This window comes from Salmo salar, chromosome 04 (assembly GCF_965601325.2).
Source record: "Salmo salar chromosome 04, fSalSal1, whole genome shotgun sequence".
Lineage (NCBI taxonomy): Eukaryota > Metazoa > Chordata > Actinopteri > Salmoniformes > Salmonidae > Salmo > Salmo salar.
Genome location: NC_138294.1, coordinates 1115001 through 1139116, shown reverse-complemented (window position 1 = coordinate 1139116; position 24116 = coordinate 1115001). Strand labels below are relative to the sequence as shown.

The 24116-nt window shown below is 40.4% G+C and overlaps 1 protein-coding gene across 1 annotated transcript in view; it reads right to left on the bottom strand.

The window, feature by feature from the left end:
- Positions 1-24116, bottom strand: part of LOC123742381 (protein Dok-7) — a 65904-nt gene that overhangs the window by 3296 nt on the left and 38492 nt on the right. Inside the window, exons 8-10 of the mRNA XM_082973974.1 lie at positions 4281-4320; positions 3831-3959; positions 2941-3192 (exon numbers count right to left, since the gene is read on the bottom strand). Coding sequence (XP_082830100.1) covers positions 2941-3192; positions 3831-3959; positions 4281-4320 — 421 coding nt within the window. The remainder of the gene's footprint in view (positions 1-2940; positions 3193-3830; positions 3960-4280; positions 4321-24116) is intronic.

Here is a 24116-nt window from a genome sequence, read left to right as displayed (position 1 = left end):
AAACCTTAATCCATGACGGGTAGTGTGCGAGTGTACACTTTGGGAGAAGGGTGATGTAATCGGGACACACGATAGAAATATACACATCCAATGGCTTTGAGCAGGTTCTATGTTTCCTAGTAGGAGATTATTACAGTACAGGAAGCCACAGCACAAAGGAGGAAGAGACTGTTGGCCACAGAGTGCTGTATGTTCCCAACAGTAGGTATTATAGTCAACCTTAGGTTATAAACATGTTCCCAACAGTAGGTATTATAGTCAGGTTATAAACATGTTCCCAACAGTAGGTATTATAGTCAACCTTAGGTTATAAACATGTCCTATTGAGCCATTATAATGATATGTTCCCAACAGTAGGTATTTCCACTATCCTCCAAGAGTTACTGAATCTCCTATTCAGTCTATTCCTCTATTCAGACACCTTGGATGGAGAGAGAGAGAGAGAGAGGTAACATCAGGTTTTCAGTCCAACCCTCTTCCTGGAGATCTACAGTCCTGTAGGTTTTCAGTCCCTAATTTAGCATATCTGATTCAACTAGTTAAGGTTGTTGAGCAGCTAATTAGTAGAATCAGGTGTGTTAAATTAGGGTTGGACTGAAAACCTACTGGAGAGTAAATCTCCAGGAAGAGGGTTGGACTGAAAACCCACAGGACGGTAGATCTCCAGGAAGAGGGTTGGACTGATAACCTACAGGACAGTAAATCTCCAGGAAGAGGGTTGGACTGAAAACCCACAGGACAGTAGATCTCCAGGAAGAGGGTTGGACTGAAAACCCACAGGAGAGTAAATCTCCAGGAAGAGGGTTGGACTGATAACCTACAGGACAGTAAATCTCCAGGAAGAGGGTTGGACTGATAACCTACAGGACAGTAGATCTCCAGGAAGAGGGTTGGACTGTAAACCTACAGGAGAGTAAATCTCCAGGAAGAGGGTTGGACTGAAAACCCACAGGACAGTAGATCTCCAGGAAGAGGGTTGGACTGAAAACCTACAGGAGAGTAAATCTGCAGGAAGAGGGTTGGACTGAAAACCCACAGGACGGTAGATCTCCAGGAAGAGGGTTGGACTGAAAACCCACAGGACAGTAGATCTCCAGGAAGAGGGTTGCTATAATAGCAGTCTCTGCATCATTCTACTGGGAAAACAACGCACAACAATATATCATCATTGGAAGTATCCCAAATAGAGCCCTGTTCCCTATATAGTACACTACTGTTGATCAGAGCACCATGGTAGGCCCTGGTCTAAAGCAGTGTACTATATAGGGAATATGGTGTCATTTGAGACGTAACCCATTTGTATTTGATAAAGCAGAGGATTGTGTGCAGCGAGCCGATCGGTTAAATAAATTCCTGTTTTCAGCACGACGAGTTAATGAGTGATTTTCTACCAATTACACTCTGTTTCCATGGTGACCCATTGACAACGCTTCTCTCTCTGTGTGTGTGTGTGTGTGTGTGTGTGTGTGTGTGTGTGTGTGTGTGTGTGTGTGTGTGTGTGTGTGTGTGTGTGTGTGTGTGTGTGTGTGTGTGTGTGTGTGTGTGTGTGTGTGTGTGTGTGTGTGTGTGTGTGTGTGTGTGTGTGTGTGTGTGTGTGTGTGTGTGTGTGTGTGTGTGTGTGTGTGTGTGTGTGTGTGTGTCCAGACTCAGTTGCTCTCTTCTCCCATAACTAATCCTGTCTAAGTCTATAATTAATTTTCCTCCAAACTACACAGAAGAGTTGAAGCCTCATAGTCTTCTTGGCACACAAGTCAAAATGTATTGGACGTATGAAGGAAATGGGATGAGAAAAGGCCCTTTAGACAGCTAGGAAACATCCCAACGTCACCCTATTCCCTGTCTAGTGTTAAAGGACCCATAGGGCTCTGGTCTAAAGTAGGGCACTAATTAGGAAATAGGGTGCCATTTGGGATACTAGATAGAGATTGAGAGCAAGACTTGAGCTAAGGGACAGCAGACCAGCCAAACCTGCCAGCCAGCCAAACCTGCCAGCCAAACCTGCCAGCCAGCTAAACCTGCCAGCCAAACCTGCCAGCCAACCAACCTGCCAGCCAGCCAAACCTGCCAGCCAAACCTGCCAACCAAACCTGCCAGCCAACCAACCTGCCAGCCAGCCAAACCTGCCAGCCAACCAACCTGCCAGCCAAACCTGCCAGCCAAACCTGCCAGCCAACCAACCTGCCAGCCAGCCAAACCTGCCAGCCAAACCTGCCAACCAAACCTGCCAGCCAACCAACCTGCCAGCCAGCCAAACCTGCCAGCCAACCAACCTGCCAGCCAAACCTGCCAGCCAACCAACCTGCCAGCCAAACCTGTCAGCCAACCAACCTGCCAGCCAAACCTGCCAGCCAACCAACCTGCCAGCCAAACCTGCCAGCCAACCAAACCTGCCAGCCAAACCTGACAGCCATTCTGCCAGCCAGCCAACCAACCTGCCAGCCAGCCAAGCCTGCCAGCCAAACCTGCCAGCCAACCAACCTGCCAGCCAAACCTGCCAGCCAACCAAACCTGCCAGCCAAACCTGCCAGCCATTCTGCCAGCCAGCCAATCTGCCAGCCAGCCAGCCAAACCTGCCAGCCAGCCAACCTGCCAGCCAAACCTGCCAGCCAACCAAACCTGCCAGCCAAACCTGCCAGCCAACCTGCCAGCCAGCCAACCAACCTGCCAGCCAGTCAGCCAGCCAACCTGCCAGCCAGCCAACCTGCCAGCCAGTCAGCCAGCCAACCTGCCAGCCAGCCAAACCTGCCAGCCAAAGCAGCCAACCAACCTGCCAGCCAAAGCAGTCAGCCAGCCAAACCTGCCAGCCAAAGCAGTCAGCCAGCCAAACCTGCCAGCCAAAGCAGTCAGCAAGCCAAACCAGCCAGCAAAACACTTGAGCCGACATGAAGAGCCGTAAACATCAATCTAAAATGGCCATCTGAGAGGGGTTGGTGTTCTTACTGGGTCTGCACAGCTGCAAAGGGTTACCCCTCGCTGCAGTGGTGTTGGTGGAAACTGGCCCACCGTAGGGCTCGGGCTGGAGATCCAGCTCCATGTAGAGCAGCTCTCTGCCAGCTCTGTTAGCTTTAGCCGCAGGGCTAACGGGGATGTTGACGTAGTTCACACTGGGGTCGGTCTGGTGATGGTGACGCCTGTCCAGGACTGATGACGTCATCATGGTGGAAGAATCCGGAGGAAACTTAAAGAATCTCCCTGGGAGAATGACAGAGAGTCAGTCAGACAGACAGACACTCCCTGGGAGAATGACAGAGAGTCAGTCAGACAGACAGACAGACACTCTCTGGGAGAATGACAGAGAGTCAGACAGACAGACACTCCCTGGGAGAATGACAGAGAGTCAGTCAGACAGACAGACACTCCCTGGGAGAATGACAGAGAGTCAGTCAGACAGACAGACAGACAGACACTCTCTGGGAGAATGACAGAGAGTCAGACAGACAGACACTCCCTGGGAGAATGACAGAGAGTCAGACAGACAGACAGACAGTCAGACAGACACTCCCTGGGAGAACGACAGAGAGTCAGTCAGACAGTCAGTCAGACAGACAGTCAGGGGAAGCAGGACCGTAGTAACAGAATATAATGATGTGAGCAGGACAACATGTAAAGTGTCCTGCAGTGTCAAATGTACATTTAAATAAAGCTTGATTAAATGGATGTAGCGGGATTTGTAACCTGCGATTATCAACAGCCGTATTTTCAAACCCACACGATGAAAGATATGTCCACATGAAAAGGTTTTTAAAAAGACAAACCGTTTAAAGCAAAGTAGATCATGTGACGTTACTAACCAATATAAAACAACAACAACCAGGATGCATTGCTCTCACCACCAGAGACTGAGGTCTGTCTGCTTGGCGTCATGGTGCCGGGGGGAGGTGGGGGGGAATAGGGTGGTTGTAGAGGGTGAGAGAGGCCCACCTCACCCCTCCCTACCTCTCTACACTGGAGTGGTGGATCTGAGAAACGTAGGGCGGTATTGAACATTAACACCAACAGGTTCATGAATATATACAGACCATTTAGTCCTGTTATGATGTTACCATGACAATAATAGTGTAAATACACAGACAGACAGCCAGACAGAGGGAGAAAGACAGACAGCCAGACAGAGGGAGAAAGACAGCCAGCCAGCCAGCCAGCCAGCCAGCCAGCCAGCCAGCCAGCCAGCCAGACAGACAGACAGACAGACAGACAGACAGACAGACAGACAGACAGACAGACAGACAGACAGACAGACAGACAGACAGACAGACAGACAGACAGACAGACAGACAGACCTGGTGTTAGGGAGAGTCTTGAATGTGAAGGGCTGTTTGTCTAAAATGGAACAGAAAGAGAAAAAATATTAGACAACACATTATACTACAATACATTATACTACAATACATTATACTACAATACATTATACTACAATACATTATACTACAATACATTATACTACAATACATTATACTACAATACATTATACTACAATACATTATACTACAATACATTACAATACATTATAGGACAGCGTATTATACTACAATACATTATATTTCAGCACATAAAACTAGAGCACATTCTACTACAACACATTATACTACAGCACATTAAAATACAATACATTATACTACAGCACATTATACTACATTATACATTATACTACATTATACATTATACTACAATACATTATACTACATTATACATTATACTACAGCACATTAAAATACAATACATTATACTACAATACATTATACTACAATACATTATACTACAGCACATTATACTACATTATACATTATACTACAATACATTATATTACAGCACATAAAACTACAGCACATTATACTACAATACATTATACTACAATACATTATAGGACAGCACATTATACTACAATACATTATATTACAGCACATAAAACTACAGCACATTATACTACAATACATTATATTACAGCACATTATACTACACCACATTATACTACAATACATTATATTACAGCACATTATACTACAATACATTATATTACAGCACATTATACTACACCACATTATACTACAATACATGATATTACAGCACATTATATTACAATACATTATACTACAATACATTATATTACAGCACATTATACTACAATACATTATATTACAATACATTATACTACAATACATTATATTACAGCACATTATACTACAATACATGATATTACAGCACATTATACTACACCACATTATACTACAATACATGATATTACAGCACATTATATTACAATACATGATATTACAGCACATTATATTACAATACATTATACTACAATACATTATACTACAATACATTACATTACAATACATGACACTACAATACATGACACTACACCAGATTATACTACAACACATTATACTACAGCACATTATATTACAATACATTATACTACAATACATTATATTACAGCACATTATACTACAATACATGACACTACACCAGATTATACTATAACACACGCTCTCCCACTCTCTCTTCTCTGGTTTAAGGAGGCGTTTTCTTCAGGTGATTGTCTGATTTGGTTATTAAAACCCCACGCCATTGCTTTTCTTGAATCAGTTGTTTTCTATTGACAACACACTGAGTTTGACAAGTTGTCGTTGATTACACACACACGGTGAGGTGTGATGGCTGCTAATCTGTTTGGTTCTCAGTGCTCAGCAGATGGAGGAGGGAACACACTGTGGTCTGCGTTCCAAACAGAACCCTATTCCCTATAAAGTGCACTACTTCCAACCAGGACAATAGGTACTATACAGGGAATGAGGTGGCATTTGGGACACAGTCATTGTTTGGTCTGAGGCGCATTGGGGAAGGTTAAAGATGTGAAAAGAAAAAGCAAGGAAATAAATGTTAAGATGTTGTTGTTGGAACAATAAATGATCGTTAAAATGGTTAAAATGGTGGGTGATTATTTCACACTTCCGCTCACAGCAGAGATGAAAGAGGAACGTTTCAAAAACATAATAATATATTCCACTGAGCAGCAGATTTTATTCAAAGCAACTTACAGTCCTGCTGCATATATTTTACCTACGGCTGGCTACCAACTGATCCATACAGGACAACTACTAACACACTGACTACACCAAGCTCTATACTCTACCAACTGATCCATACAGGACAACTACTAACATACTGACTACACCAAGCTCTATACTCTACCAACTGATCCATACAGGTTAACTACTAACATACTGACTACACCAAGCTCTATACTCTACCAACTGATCCATACAGGATAACTACTAACATACTGACTACACCAAGCTCTATACTCTACCAACTGATCCATACAGGATAACTACTAACATACTGACTACACCAAGCTCTATACTCTACCAACTGATCCATACAGGATAACTACTAACATACTGACTACACCAAGCTCTATACTCTACCAACTGATCCATACAGGTTAACTACTAACATACTGACTACACCAAGCTCTATACTCTACCAACTGATCCATACAGGATAACTACTAACATACTGACTACACCAAGCTCTATACTCTACCAACTGATCCATACAGGTTAACTACTAACATACTGACTACACCAAGCTCTATACTCTACCAACTGATCCATACAGGACAACTACTAACATACTGACTACACCAAGCTCTATACTCTACCAACTGATCCATACAGGACAACTACTAACATACTGACTACACCAAGCTCTATACTCTACCAACTGATCCATACAGGTTAACTACTAACATACTGACTACACCAAGCTCTATACTCTACCAACTGATCCATACAGGATAACTACTAACATACTGACTACACCAAGCTCTATACTCTACCAACTGATCCATACAGGTTAACTACTAACATACTGACTACACCAAGCTCTATACTCTACCAACTGATCCATACAGGTTAACTACTAACATACTGACTACACCAAGCTCTATACTCTACCAACTGATCCATACAGGACAACTACTAACATACTGACTACACCAAGCTCTATACTCTACCAACTGATCCATACAGGATAACTACTAACATACTGACTACACCAAGCTCTATACTCTACCAACTGATCCATACAGGATAACTACTAACATACTGACTACACCAAGCTCTATACTCTACCAACTGATCCATACAGGATAACTACTAACATACTGACTACACCAAGCTCTATACTCTACCAACTGATCCATACAGGATAACTACTAACATACTGACTACACCAAGCTCTATACTCTACCAACTGATCCATACAGGTTAACTACTAACATACTGACTACACCAAGCTCTATACTCTACCAACTGATCCATACAGGATAACTACTAACATACTGACTACACCAAGCTCTATACTCTACCAACTGATCCATACAGGTTAACTACTAACATACTGACTACACCAAGCTCTATACTCTACCAACTGATCCATACAGGATAACTACTAACATACTGACTACACCAAGCTCTATACTCTACCAACTGATCCATACAGGATAACTACTAACATACTGACTACACCAAGCTCTATACTCTACCAACTGATCCATACAGGTTAACTACTAACATACTGACTACACCAAGCTCTATACTCTACCAACTGATCCATACAGGTTAACTACTAACATACTGACTACACCAAGCTCTATACTCTACCAACTGATCCATACAGGTTAACTACTAACATACTGACTACACCAAGCTCTATACTCTACCAACTGATCCATACAGGATAACTACTAACATACTGACTACACCAAGCTCTATACTCTACCAACTGATCCATACAGGTTAACTACTAACATACTGACTACACCAAGCTCTACCAACTGATCCATACAGGACAACTACTAACATACTGACTACACCAAGCTCTACCAACTGATCCATACAGGTTAACTACTAACATACTGACTACACCAAGCTCTATACTCTACCAACTGATCCATACAGGATAACTACTAACATACTGACTACACCAAGCTCTATACTCTACCAACTGATCCATACAGGATAACTACTAACATACTGACTACACCAAGCTCTATACTCTACCAACTGATCCATACAGGTTAACTACTAACATACTGACTACACCAAGCTCTATACTCTACCAACTGATCCATACAGGATAACTACTAACATACTGACTACACCAAGCTCTATACTCTACCAACTGATCCATACAGGATAACTACTAACATACTGACTACACCAAGCTCTATACTCTACCAACTGATCCATACAGGATAACTACTAACATACTGACTACACCAAGCTCTATACTCTACCAACTGATCCATACAGGTTAACTACTAACATACTGACTACACCAAGCTCTATACTCTACCAACTGATCCATACAGGTTAACTACTAACATACTGACTACACCAAGCTCTATACTCTACCAACTGATCCATACAGGATAACTACTAACATACTGACTACACCAAGCTCTATACTCTACCAACTGATCCATACAGGACAACTACTAACATACTGACTACACCAAGCTCTATACTCTACCAACTGATCCATACAGGATAACTACTAACATACTGACTACACCAAGCTCTATACTCTACCAACTGATCCATACAGGATAACTACTAACATACTGACTACACCAAGCTCTATACTCTACCAACTGATCCATACAGGATAACTACTAACATACTGACTACACCAAGCTCTATACTCTACCAACTGATCCATACAGGTTAACTACTAACATACTGACTACACCAAGCTCTATACTCTACCAACTGATCCATACAGGATAACTACTAACATACTGACTACACCAAGCTCTATACTCTACCAACTGATCCATACAGGATAACTACTAACATACTGACTACACCAAGCTCTATACTCTACCAACTGATCCATACAGGTTAACTACTAACATACTGACTACACCAAGCTCTATACTCTACCAACTGATCCATACAGGATAACTACTAACATACTGACTACACCAAGCTCTATACTCTACCAACTGATCCATACAGGTTAACTACTAACATACTGACTACACCAAGCTCTATACTCTACCAACTGATCCATACAGGATAACTACTAACATACTGACTACACCAAGCTCTATACTCTACCAACTGATCCATACAGGATAACTACTAACATACTGACTACACCAAGCTCTATACTCTACCAACTGATCCATACAGGTTAACTACTAACATACTGACTACACCAAGCTCTATACTCTACCAACTGATCCATACAGGATAACTACTAACATACTGACTACACCAAGCTCTATACTCTACCAACTGATCCATACAGGTTAACTACTAACATACTGACTACACCAAGCTCTATACTCTACCAACTGATCCATACAGGTTAACTACTAACATACTGACTACACCAAGCTCTATACTCTACCAACTGATCCATACAGGTTAACTACTAACATACTGACTACACCAAGCTCTATACTCTACCAACTGATCCATACAGGATAACTACTAACATACTGACTACACCAAGCTCTATACTCTACCAACTGATCCATACAGGATAACTACTAACATACTGACTACACCAAGCTCTATACTCTACCAACTGATCCATACAGGATAACTACTAACATACTGACTACACCAAGCTCTATACTCTACCAACTGATCCATACAGGATAACTACTAACATACTGACTACACCAAGCTCTATACTCTACCAACTGATCCATACAGGATAACTACTAACATACTGACTACACCAAGCTCTATACTCTACCAACTGATCCATACAGGATAACTACTAACATACTGACTACACCAAGCTCTATACTCTACCAACTGATCCATACAGGATAACTACTAACATACTGACTACACCAAGCTCTATACTCTACCAACTGATCCATACAGGATAACTACTAACATACTGACTACACCAAGCTCTATACTCTACCAACTGATCCATACAGGATAACTACTAACATACTGACTACACCAAGCTCTATACTCTACCAACTGATCCATACAGGTTAACTACTAACATACTGACTACACCAAGCTCTATACTCTACCAACTGATCCATACAGGATAACTACTAACATACTGACTACACCAAGCTCTATACTCTACCAACTGATCCATACAGGATAACTACTAACATACTGACTACACCAAGCTCTATACTCTACCAACTGATCCATACAGGATAACTACTAACATACTGACTACACCAAGCTCTATACTCTACCAACTGATCCATACAGGATAACTACTAACATACTGACTACACCAAGCTCTATACTCTACCAACTGATCCATACAGGTTAACTACTAACATACTGACTACACCAAGCTCTATACTCTACCAACTGATCCATACAGGATAACTACTAACATACTGACTACACCAAGCTCTATACTCTACCAACTGATCCATACAGGATAACTACTAACATACTGACTACACCAAGCTCTATACTCTACCAACTGATCCATACAGGATAACTACTAACATACTGACTACACCAAGCTCTATACTCTACCAACTGATCCATACAGGATAACTACTAACATACTGACTACACCAAGCTCTATACTCTACCAACTGATCCATACAGGTTAACTACTAACATACTGACTACACCAAGCTCTATACTCTACCAACTGATCCATACAGGATAACTACTAACATACTGACTACACCAAGCTCTATACTCTACCAACTGATCCATACAGGATAACTACTAACATACTGACTACACCAAGCTCTATACTCTACCAACTGATCCATACAGGATAACTACTAACATACTGACTACACCAAGCTCTATACTCTACCAACTGATCCATACAGGATAACTACTAACATACTGACTACACCAAGCTCTATACTCTACCAACTGATCCATACAGGTTAACTACTAACATACTGACTACACCAAGCTCTATACTCTACCAACTGATCCATACAGGATAACTACTAACATACTGACTACACCAAGCTCTATACTCTACCAACTGATCCATACAGGATAACTACTAACATACTGACTACACCAAGCTCTATACTCTACCAACTGATCCATACAGGATAACTACTAACATACTGACTACACCAAGCTCTATACTCTACCAACTGATCCATACAGGATAACTACTAACATACTGACTACACCAAGCTCTATACTCTACCAACTGATCCATACAGGATAACTACTAACATACTGACTACACCAAGCTCTATACTCTACCAACTGATCCATACAGGATAACTACTAACATACTGACTACACCAAGCTCTATACTCTACCAACTGATCCATACAGGATAACTACTAACATACTGACTACACCAAGCTCTATACTCTACCAACTGATCCATACAGGACAACTACTAACATACTGACTACACCAAGCTCTATACTCTACCAACTGATCCATACAGGATAACTACTAACATACTGACTACACCAAGCTCTATACTCTACCAACTGATCCATACAGGATAACTACTAACATACTGACTACACCAAGCTCTATACTCTACCAACTGATCCATACAGGATAACTACTAACATACTGACTACACCAAGCTCTATACTCTACCAACTGATCCATACAGGATAACTACTAACATACTGACTACACCAAGCTCTATACTCTACCAACTGATCCATACAGGATAACTACTAACATACTGACTACACCAAGCTCTATACTCTACCAACTGATCCATACAGGATAACTACTAACATACTGACTACACCAAGCTCTATACTCTACCAACTGATCCATACAGGTTAACTACTAACATACTGACTACACCAAGCTCTATACTCTACCAACTGATCCATACAGGATAACTACTAACATACTGACTACACCAAGCTCTATACTCTACCAACTGATCCATACAGGATAACTACTAACATACTGACTACACCAAGCTCTATACTCTACCAACTGATCCATACAGGATAACTACTAACATACTGACTACACCAAGCTCTATACTCTACCAACTGATCCATACAGGATAACTACTAACATACTGACTACACCAAGCTCTATACTCTACCAACTGATCCATACAGGATAACTACTAACATACTGACTACACCAAGCTCTATACTCTACCAACTGATCCATACAGGATAACTACTAACATACTGACTACACCAAGCTCTATACTCTACCAACTGATCCATACAGGATAACTACTAACATACTGACTACACCAAGCTCTATACTCTACCAACTGATCCATACAGGATAACTACTAACATACTGACTACACCAAGCTCTATACTCTACCAACTGATCCATACAGGATAACTACTAACATACTGACTACACCAAGCTCTATACTCTACCAACTGATCCATACAGGATAACTACTAACATACTGACTACACCAAGCTCTATACTCTACCAACTGATCCATACAGGATAACTACTAACATACTGACTACACCAAGCTCTATACTCTACCAACTGATCCATACAGGATAACTACTAACATACTGACTACACCAAGCTCTATACTCTACCAACTGATCCATACAGGATAACTACTAACATACTGACTACACCAAGCTCTATACTCTACCAACTGATCCATACAGGATAACTACTAACATACTGACTACACCAAGCTCTATACTCTACCAACTGATCCATACAGGATAACTACTAACATACTGACTACACCAAGCTCTATACTCTACCAACTGATCCATACAGGATAACTACTAACATACTGACTACACCAAGCTCTATACTCTACCAACTGATCCATACAGGATAACTACTAACATACTGACTACACCAAGCTCTATACTCTACCAACTGATCCATACAGGATAACTACTAACATACTGACTACACCAAGCTCTATACTCTACCAACTGATCCATACAGGATAACTACTAACATACTGACTACACCAAGCTCTATACTCTACCAACTGATCCATACAGGATAACTACTAACATACTGACTACACCAAGCTCTATACTCTACCAACTGATCCATACAGGATAACTACTAACATACTGACTACACCAAGCTCTATACTCTACCAACTGATCCATACAGGATAACTACTAACATACTGACTACACCAAGCTCTATACTCTACCAACTGATCCATACAGGTTAACTACTAACATACTGACTACACCAAGCTCTATACTCTACCAACTGATCCATACAGGATAACTACTAACATACTGACTACACCAAGCTCTATACTCTACCAACTGATCCATACAGGATAACTACTAACATACTGACTACACCAAGCTCTATACTCTACCAACTGATCCATACAGGATAACTACTAACATACTGACTACACCAAGCTCTATACTCTACCAACTGATCCATACAGGATAACTACTAACATACTGACTACACCAAGCTCTATACTCTACCAACTGATCCATACAGGTTAACTACTAACATACTGACTACACCAAGCTCTATACTCTACCAACTGATCCATACAGGATAACTACTAACATACTGACTACACCAAGCTCTATACTCTACCAACTGATCCATACAGGATAACTACTAACATACTGACTACACCAAGCTCTATACTCTACCAACTGATCCATACAGGATAACTACTAACATACTGACTACACCAAGCTCTATACTCTACCAACTGATCCATACAGGATAACTACTAACATACTGACTACACCAAGCTCTATACTCTACCAACTGATCCATACAGGTTAACTACTAACATACTGACTACACCAAGCTCTATACTCTACCAACTGATCCATACAGGATAACTACTAACATACTGACTACACCAAGCTCTATACTCTACCAACTGATCCATACAGGATAACTACTAACATACTGACTACACCAAGCTCTATACTCTACCAACTGATCCATACAGGATAACTACTAACATACTGACTACACCAAGCTCTATACTCTACCAACTGATCCATACAGGATAACTACTAACATACTGACTACACCAAGCTCTATACTCTACCAACTGATCCATACAGGATAACTACTAACATACTGACTACACCAAGCTCTATACTCTACCAACTGATCCATACAGGATAACTACTAACATACTGACTACACCAAGCTCTATACTCTACCAACTGATCCATACAGGACAACTACTAACATACTGACTACACCAAGCTCTATACTCTACCAACTGATCCATACAGGATAACTACTAACATACTGACTACACCAAGCTCTATACTCTACCAACTGATCCATACAGGATAACTACTAACATACTGACTACACCAAGCTCTATACTCTACCAACTGATCCATACAGGACAACTACTAACATACTGACTACACCAAGCTCTATACTCTACCAACTGATCCATACAGGATAACTACTAACATACTGACTACACCAAGCTCTATACTCTACCAACTGATCCATACAGGATAACTACTAACATACTGACTACACCAAGCTCTATACTCTACCAACTGATCCATACAGGACAACTACTAACATACTGACTACACCAAGCTCTATACTCTACCAACTGATCCATACAGGATAACTACTAACATACTGACTACACCAAGCTCTATACTCTACCAACTGATCCATACAGGATAACTACTAACATACTGACTACACCAAGCTCTATACTCTACCAACTGATCCATACAGGATAACTACTAACATACTGACTACACCAAGCTCTATACTCTACCAACTGATCCATACAGGATAACTACTAACATACTGACTACACCAAGCTCTATACTCTACCAACTGATCCATACAGGATAACTACTAACATACTGACTACACCAAGCTCTATACTCTACCAACTGATCCATACAGGACAACTACTAACATACTGACTACACCAAGCTCTATACTCTACCAACTGATCCATACAGGATAACTACTAACATACTGACTACACCAAGCTCTATACTCTACCAACTGATCCATACAGGTTAACTACTAACATACTGACTACACCAAGCTCTATACTCTACCAACTGATCCATACAGGATAACTACTAACATACTGACTACACCAAGCTCTATACTCTACCAACTGATCCATACAGGATAACTACTAACATACTGACTACACCAAGCTCTATACTCTACCAACTGATCCATACAGGATAACTACTAACATACTGACTACACCAAGCTCTATACTCTACCAACTGATCCATACAGGATAACTACTAACATACTGACTACACCAAGCTCTATACTCTACCAACTGATCCATACAGGTTAACTACTAACATACTGACTACACCAAGCTCTATACTCTACCAACTGATCCATACAGGACAACTACTAACATACTGACTACACCAAGCTCTATACTCTACCAACTGATCCATACAGGATAACTACTAACATACTGACTACACCAAGCTCTATACTCTACCAACTGATCCATACAGGATAACTACTAACATACTGACTACACCAAGCTCTATACTCTACCAACTGATCCATACAGGATAACTACTAACATACTGACTACACCAAGCTCTATACTCTACCAACTGATCCATACAGGATAACTACTAACATACTGACTACACCAAGCTCTATACTCTACCAACTGATCCATACAGGATAACTACTAACATACTGACTACACCAAGCTCTATACTCTACCAACTGATCCATACAGGATAACTACTAACATACTGACTACACCAAGCTCTATACTCTACCAACTGATCCATACAGGATAACTACTAACATACTGACTACACCAAGCTCTATACTCTACCAACTGATCCATACAGGACAACTACTAACATACTGACTACACCAAGCTCTATACTCTACCAACTGATCCATACAGGATAACTACTAACATACTGACTACACCAAGCTCTATACTCTACCAACTGATCCATACAGGATAACTACTAACATACTGACTACACCAAGCTCTATACTCTACCAACTGATCCATACAGGATAACTACTAACATACTGACTACACCAAGCTCTATACTCTACCAACTGATCCATACAGGATAACTACTAACATACTGACTACACCAAGCTCTATACTCTACCAACTGATCCATACAGGATAACTACTAACATACTGACTACACCAAGCTCTATACTCTACCAACTGATCCATACAGGATAACTACTAACATACTGACTACACCAAGCTCTATACTCTACCAACTGATCCATACAGGATAACTACTAACATACTGACTACACCAAGCTCTATACTCTACCAACTGATCCATACAGGATAACTACTAACATACTGACTACACCAAGCTCTATACTCTACCAACTGATCCATACAGGATAACTACTAACATACTGACTACACCAAGCTCTACTACCAACTGATCCATACAGGATAACTACTAACATACTGACTACACCAAGCTCTATACTCTACCAACTGATCCATACAGGACAACTACTAACATACTGACTACACCAAGCTCTATACTCTACCAACTGATCCATACAGGATAACTACTAACATACTGACTACACCAAGCTCTATACTCTACCAACTGATCCATACAGGTTAACTACTAACATACTGACTACACCAAGCTCTATACTCTACCAACTGATCCATACAGGATAACTACTAACATACTGACTACACCAAGCTCTATACTCTACCAACTGATCCATACAGGACAACTACTAACATACTGACTACACCAAGCTCTATACTCTACCAACTGATCCATACAGGATAACTACTAACATACTGACTACACCAAGCTCTTACTCTACCAACTGATCCATACAGGATAACTACTAACATACTGACTACACCAAGCTCTATACTCTACCAACTGATCCATACAGGATAACTACTAACATACTGACTACACCAAGCTCTATACTCTACCAACTGATCCATACAGGATAACTACTAACATACTGACTACACCAAGCTCTATACTCTACCAACTGATCCATACAGGATAACTACTAACATACTGACTACACCAAGCTCTATACTCTACCAACTGATCCATACAGGTTAACTACTAACATACTGACTACACCAAGCTCTATACTCTACCAACTGATCCATACAGGACAACTACTAACATACTGACTACACCAAGCTCTATACTCTACCAACTGATCCATACAGGTTAACTACTAACATACTGACTACACCAAGCTCTATACTCTACCAACTGATCCATACAGGTTAACTACTAACATACTGACTACACCAAGCTCTATACTCTACCAACTGATCCATACAGGATAACTACTAACATACTGACTACACCAAGCTCTATACTCTACCAACTGATCCATACAGGATAACTACTAACATACTGACTACACCAAGCTCTATACTCTACCAACTGATCCATACAGGTTAACTACTAACATACTGACTACACCAAGCTCTATACTCTACCAACTGATCCATACAGGATAACTACTAACATACTGACTACACCAAGCTCTATACTCTACCAACTGATCCATACAGGATAACTACTAACATACTGACTACACCAAGCTCTATACTCTACCAACTGATCCATACAGGATAACTACTAACATACTGACTACACCAAGCTCTATACTCTACCAACTGATCCATACAGGATAACTACTAACATACTGACTACACCAAGCTCTATACTCTACCAACTGATCCATACAGGATAACTACTAACATACTGACTACACCAAGCTCTATACTCTACCAACTGATCCATACAGGATAACTACTAACATACTGACTACACCAAGCTCTATACTCTACCAACTGATCCATACAGGATAACTACTAACATACTGACTACACCAAGCTCTATACTCTACCAACTGATCCATACAGGATAACTACTAACATACTGACTACACCAAGCTCTATACTCTACCAACTGATCCATACAGGATAACTACTAACATACTGACTACACCAAGCTCTATACTCTACCAACTGATCCATACAGGTTAACTACTAACATACTGACTACACCAAGCTCTATACTCTACCAACTGATCCATACAGGATAACTACTAACATACTGACTACACCAAGCTCTATACTCTACCAACTGATCCATACAGGTTAACTACTAACATACTGACTACACCAAGCTCTATACTCTACCAACTGATCCATACAGGATAACTACTAACATACTGACTACACCAAGCTCTATACTCTACCAACTGATCCATACAGGATAACTACTAACATACTGACTACACCAAGCTCTATACTCTACCAACTGATCCATACAGGATAACTACTAACATACTGACTACACCAAGCTCTATACTCTACCAACTGATCCATACAGGATAACTACTAACATACTGACTACACCAAGCTCTATACTCTACCAACTGATCCATACAGGTTAACTACTAACATACTGACTACACCAAGCTCTATACTCTACCAACTGATCCATACAGGATAACTACTAACATACTGACTACACCAAGCTCTATACTCTACCAACTGATCCATACAGGATAACTACTAACATACTGACTACACCAAGCTCTATACTCTACCAACTGATCCATACAGGATAACTACTAACATACTGACTACACCAAGCTCTATACTCTACCAACTGATCCATACAGGATAACTACTAACATACTGACTACACCAAGCTCTATACTCTACCAACTGATCCATACAGGTTAACTACTAACATACTGACTACACCAAGCTCTATACTCTACCAACTGATCCATACAGGACAACTACTAACATACTGACTACACCAAGCTCTATACTCTACCAACTGATCCATACAGGATAACTACTAACATACTGACTACACCAAGCTCTATACTCTACCAACTGATCCATACAGGTTAACTACTAACATACTGACTACACCAAGCTCTATACTCTACCAACTGATCCATACAGGATAACTACTAACATACTGACTACACCAAGCTCTATACTCTACCAACTGATCCATACAGGATAACTACTAACATACTGACTACACCAAGCTCTATACTCTACCAACTGATCCATACAGGTTAACTACTAACATACTGACTACACCAAGCTCTATACTCTACCAACTGATCCATACAGGTTAACTACTAACATACTGACTACACCAAGCTCTATACTCTACCAACTGATCCATACAGGATAACTACTAACATACTGACTACACCAAGCTCTATACTCTACCAACTGATCCATACAGGATAACTACTAACATACTGACTACACCAAGCTCTATACTCTACCAACTGATCCATACAGGACAACTACTAACATACTGACTACACCAAGCTCTATACTCTACCAACTGATCCATACAGGTTAACTACTAACATACTGACTACACCAAGCTCTATACTCTACCAACTGATCCATACAGGACAACTACTAACATACTGACTACACCAAGCTCTATACTCTACCAACTGATCCATACAGGTTAACTACTAACATACTGACTACACCAAGCTCTATACTCTACCAACTGATCCATACAGGATAACTACTAACATACTGACTACACCAAGCTCTATACTCTACCAACTGATCCATACAGGATAACTACTAACATACTGACTACACCAAGCTCTATACTCTACCAACTGATCCATACAGGTTAACTACTAACATACTGACTACACCAAGCTCTATACTCTACCAACTGATCCATACAGGTTAACTACTAACATACTGACTACACCAAGCTCTATACTCTACCAACTGATCCATACAGGATAACTACTAACATACTGACTACACCAAGCTCTATACTCTACCAACTGATCCATACAGGATAACTACTAACATACTGACTACACCAAGCTCTATACTCTACCAACTGATCCATACAGGTTAACTACTAACATACTGACTACACCAAGCTCAACATGTGGGAGATGGTGCACGGGTGTGGCCGGTGTAGTCAGGGGGGTTTTGATCAGAACAACAACATGTTTTATTGTTTTCATTCTGGCCGTTATCCTCCAGGTGTTAGCTAAGACTCTCTGTCTCTCTCCCTCTCCTTTTCTCCCTCTCTCTGTCTCCCTTTCTCCCTCTCTCTGTCTCCCTTTCTCCCTCTCTCTGTCTCCCTTTCTCCCTCTCTCTGTCTCCTTTTCTCCCTCTCTCTGTCTCCTTTTCTCCCTCTCTCTGTCTCCCTTTCTCCCTCTCTCTGTCTCCCTTTCTCCCTCTCTCTGTCTCCTTTTCTCCCTCTGTCTCTCTGTCTCCTTTTCTCCCTCTCTCTCCGACTCCTTTTCTCCCTCTCTCTCTCCTTTTCTCCCTCTGTCTCCTTTTCTCCCTCTGTCTCCTTTTCTCCCTGTCTCCTTTTCTCTCCCTCCCTGTCTCCTTTTCTCTCCCTCCCTGTCTCCTTTTCTCTCCCTCCTTCTTCTACTCTTTCTCCCTCCTCTCTCTATCCTTCCTCTCTCCATTATCTCTCATCTCTTTCTCTTCCTACTGAACAGAATAAAATCAACTTTGCTCAGGCACGGACCTAAATGAATCCAAATGGCTGTATCTGCAGAAAGTTCAGGTTGATAATGGCTGTCCCTGCCCTTGACCCTACTCCTGTCTGGTAACAACTTGTTACATTTAATTGACAGGAACATTGGATCTCTTCATTCTGTCTGAGTGATTTTTAAAGGGGGAATCTGGGATTCAAAATATCCCACATTGGCAATAAAGTGGTCAGAATATATATTTATCATTCATTTAAATGTTCATTTAAATGTTCAATCCCAGATTGCCCCTTTAAGGGGTTGTTTGTATGCAGACAGTGGCTCTGTGAGGTATCCCTGACAGTAATTTAATGGAATGTTTTAAAAAACAGCCTTCTGTGACAACATCACAACACTGTGCTACGCTAGTTAAACAACATAACACTACGCTAGTTAAACATCATAACACTGTGCTACGCTAGTTAAACATCATAACACTACGCTAGTTAAACATCATAACACTGTGCTAAGCTAGTTAAACATCATAACACTAACCTAGTTAAACATCACAACACTGTGCTACGTTAGTTAAACATCATAACACTGTGCTACGCTAGTTAAACATCATAACACTGTGCTAGTTAAACATCACAACACTGTGCTACGCTAGTTAAACATCATAACACTACGCTAGTTAAACATCATAACACTGTGCTACGCTAGTTAAACATCATAACACTAACCTAGTTAAACATCATAACACTACGCTAGTTAAACATCATAACACTGTGCTACGCTAGTTAAACATCATAACACTGTGCTACGCTAGTTAAACATCATAACACTACGCTAGTTAAACATCACAACACTGTGCTACGCTAGTTAAACATCATAACACTACGCTAGTTAAACATCATAACGCTGTGCTACGCTAGTTAAACATCATTACACTGTGCTACGCTAGTTAAACATCATAACACTGTGCTACGCTAGTTAAACATCATAACGCTACGCTAGTTAAACAACATAACACTGTGCTGCGCTAGTTAAACAACATAACACTGTGCTACGCTAATTAAACATCATAACATTGTGCTACGCTAGTTAAACATCATAACGCTACGCTAGTTAAACATCATAACGCTGTGCTACGCTAGTTAAACATCATTACACTGTGCTACGCTAGTTAAACATCATTACACTGTGCTACGCTAGTTAAACATCATAACGCTACGCTAGTTAAACATCATTACACTGTGCTACGCTAGTTAAACATCATAACACTGTGCTACGCTAGTTAAACAACATAACACTGTGCTACGCTAGTTAAACATCATAACACTGTGCTACGCTAGTTAAACATCATAACACTACGCTAGTTAAACATCACAACACTGTGCTACGCTAGTTAAACATCATAACACTACGCTAGTTAAACATCATAACGCTGTGCTACGCTAGTTAAACATCATTACACTGTGCTACGCTAGTTAAACATCATAACACTGTGCTACGCTAGTTAAACATCATAACACTGTGCTACGCTAGTTAAACATCATAACACTACGCTAGTTAAACATCACAACACTGTGCTACGCTAGTTAAACATCATAACACTACGCTAGTTAAACATCATAACGCTGTGCTACGCTAGTTAAACATCATTACACTGTGCTACGCTAATTAAACATCATAACACTGTGCTACGCTAGTTAAACATCATAACGCTACGCTAGTTAAACAACATAACACTGTGCTACGCTAGTTAAACAACATAACACTATGCTACGCTAATTAAACAACATAACACTGTGCTACGCTAGTTAAACATCATAACACTACGCTAGTTAAACATCACAACACTGTGCTACGCTAGTTAAACATCATAACACTACGCTAGTTAAACATCACAACACTGTGCTACGCTAGTTAAACATCATAACACTACGCTAGTTAAACATCATAACGCTGTGCTACGCTAGTTAAACATCATAACGCTGTGCTACGCTAGTTAAACATCATAACACTGTGCTACGCTAGTTAAACATCATTACACTGTGCTACGCTAGTTAAACATCATAACGCTACGCTAGTTAAACATCATAACACTGTGCTACGCTAGTTAAACATCATAACACTACGCTAGTTAAACATCATAACGCTGTGCTACGCTAGTTAAACATCATTACACTGTGCTACGCTAATTAAACATCATAACACTGTGCTACGCTAGTTAAACATCATAACGCTACGCTAGTTAAACAACATAACACTGTGCTACGCTAGTTAAACAACATAACACTGTGCTACGCTAGTTAAACATCATAACACTGTGCTACGCTAGTTAAACATCACTAACACTATGCTACGCTAGTTAAACATCATAACACTGTGCTACGCTAGTTAAACATCATTACACTGTGCTACGCTAGTTAAACATCATAACGCTACGCTAGTTAAACATCATTACACTGTGCTACGCTAGTTAAACATCATTACACTGTGCTACGCTAGTTAAACAACATAACACTGTGCTACGCTAGTTAAACATCATAACACTGTGCTACGCTAGTTAAACATCATAACACTACGCTAGTTAAACATCACAACACTGTGCTACGCTAGTTAAACATCATAACACTACGCTAGTTAAACATCATAACGCTGTGCTACGCTAGTTAAACATCATTACACTGTGCTACGCTAGTTAAACATCATAACACTGTGCTACGCTAGTTAAACATCATAACACTGTGCTACGCTAGTTAAACATCATAACACTACGCTAGTTAAACATCACAACACTGTGCTACGCTAGTTAAACATCATAACACTACGCTAGTTAAACATCATAACACTGTGCTACGCTAGTTAAACATCTACTACGCTAGTTAAACATCATAACACTTGCTACGCTAGTTAAACAACATAACACTGTGCTACGCTAGTTAAACATCATAACACTACGCTAGTTAAACATCACAACACTGTGCTACGCTAGTTAAACATCATAACACTACGCTAGTTAAACATCACAACACTGTGCTACGCTAGTTAAACATCATAACACTACGCTAGTTAAACATCATAACGCTGTGCTACGCTAGTTAAACATCATAACGCTGTGCTACGCTAGTTAAACATCATAACACTGTGCTACGCTAGTTAAAAATCATTACACTGTACTACGCTAGTTAAACATCATAACGCTACGCTAGTTAAACAACATAACACTGTGCTACGCTAGTTAAACATCATAACACTACGCTAGTTAAACATCACAACACTGTGCTACGCTAGTTAAACATCATAACACTGTGCTACGCTAGTTAAACATCATAACACTACCCTAGTTAAACATCATAACACTGTGCTAAGCTAGTTAAACATCATAACACTATGCTACGCTAGTTAAACATCATAACACTGTGCTACGCTAGTTAAGCATCATAGCACTGTGCTACGCTAGTTAATTAAACAACATAACACTGTGCTACGCTAGTTAAACATCATAACACTACGCTAATTAAACATCATAACACTGTGCTACGCTAATTAAACATCATAACACTGTGCTACGCTAATTAAACATCATAACACTGTGCTACGCTAATTAAACAACATAACACTGTGCTACGCTAGTTAAACAACATAACA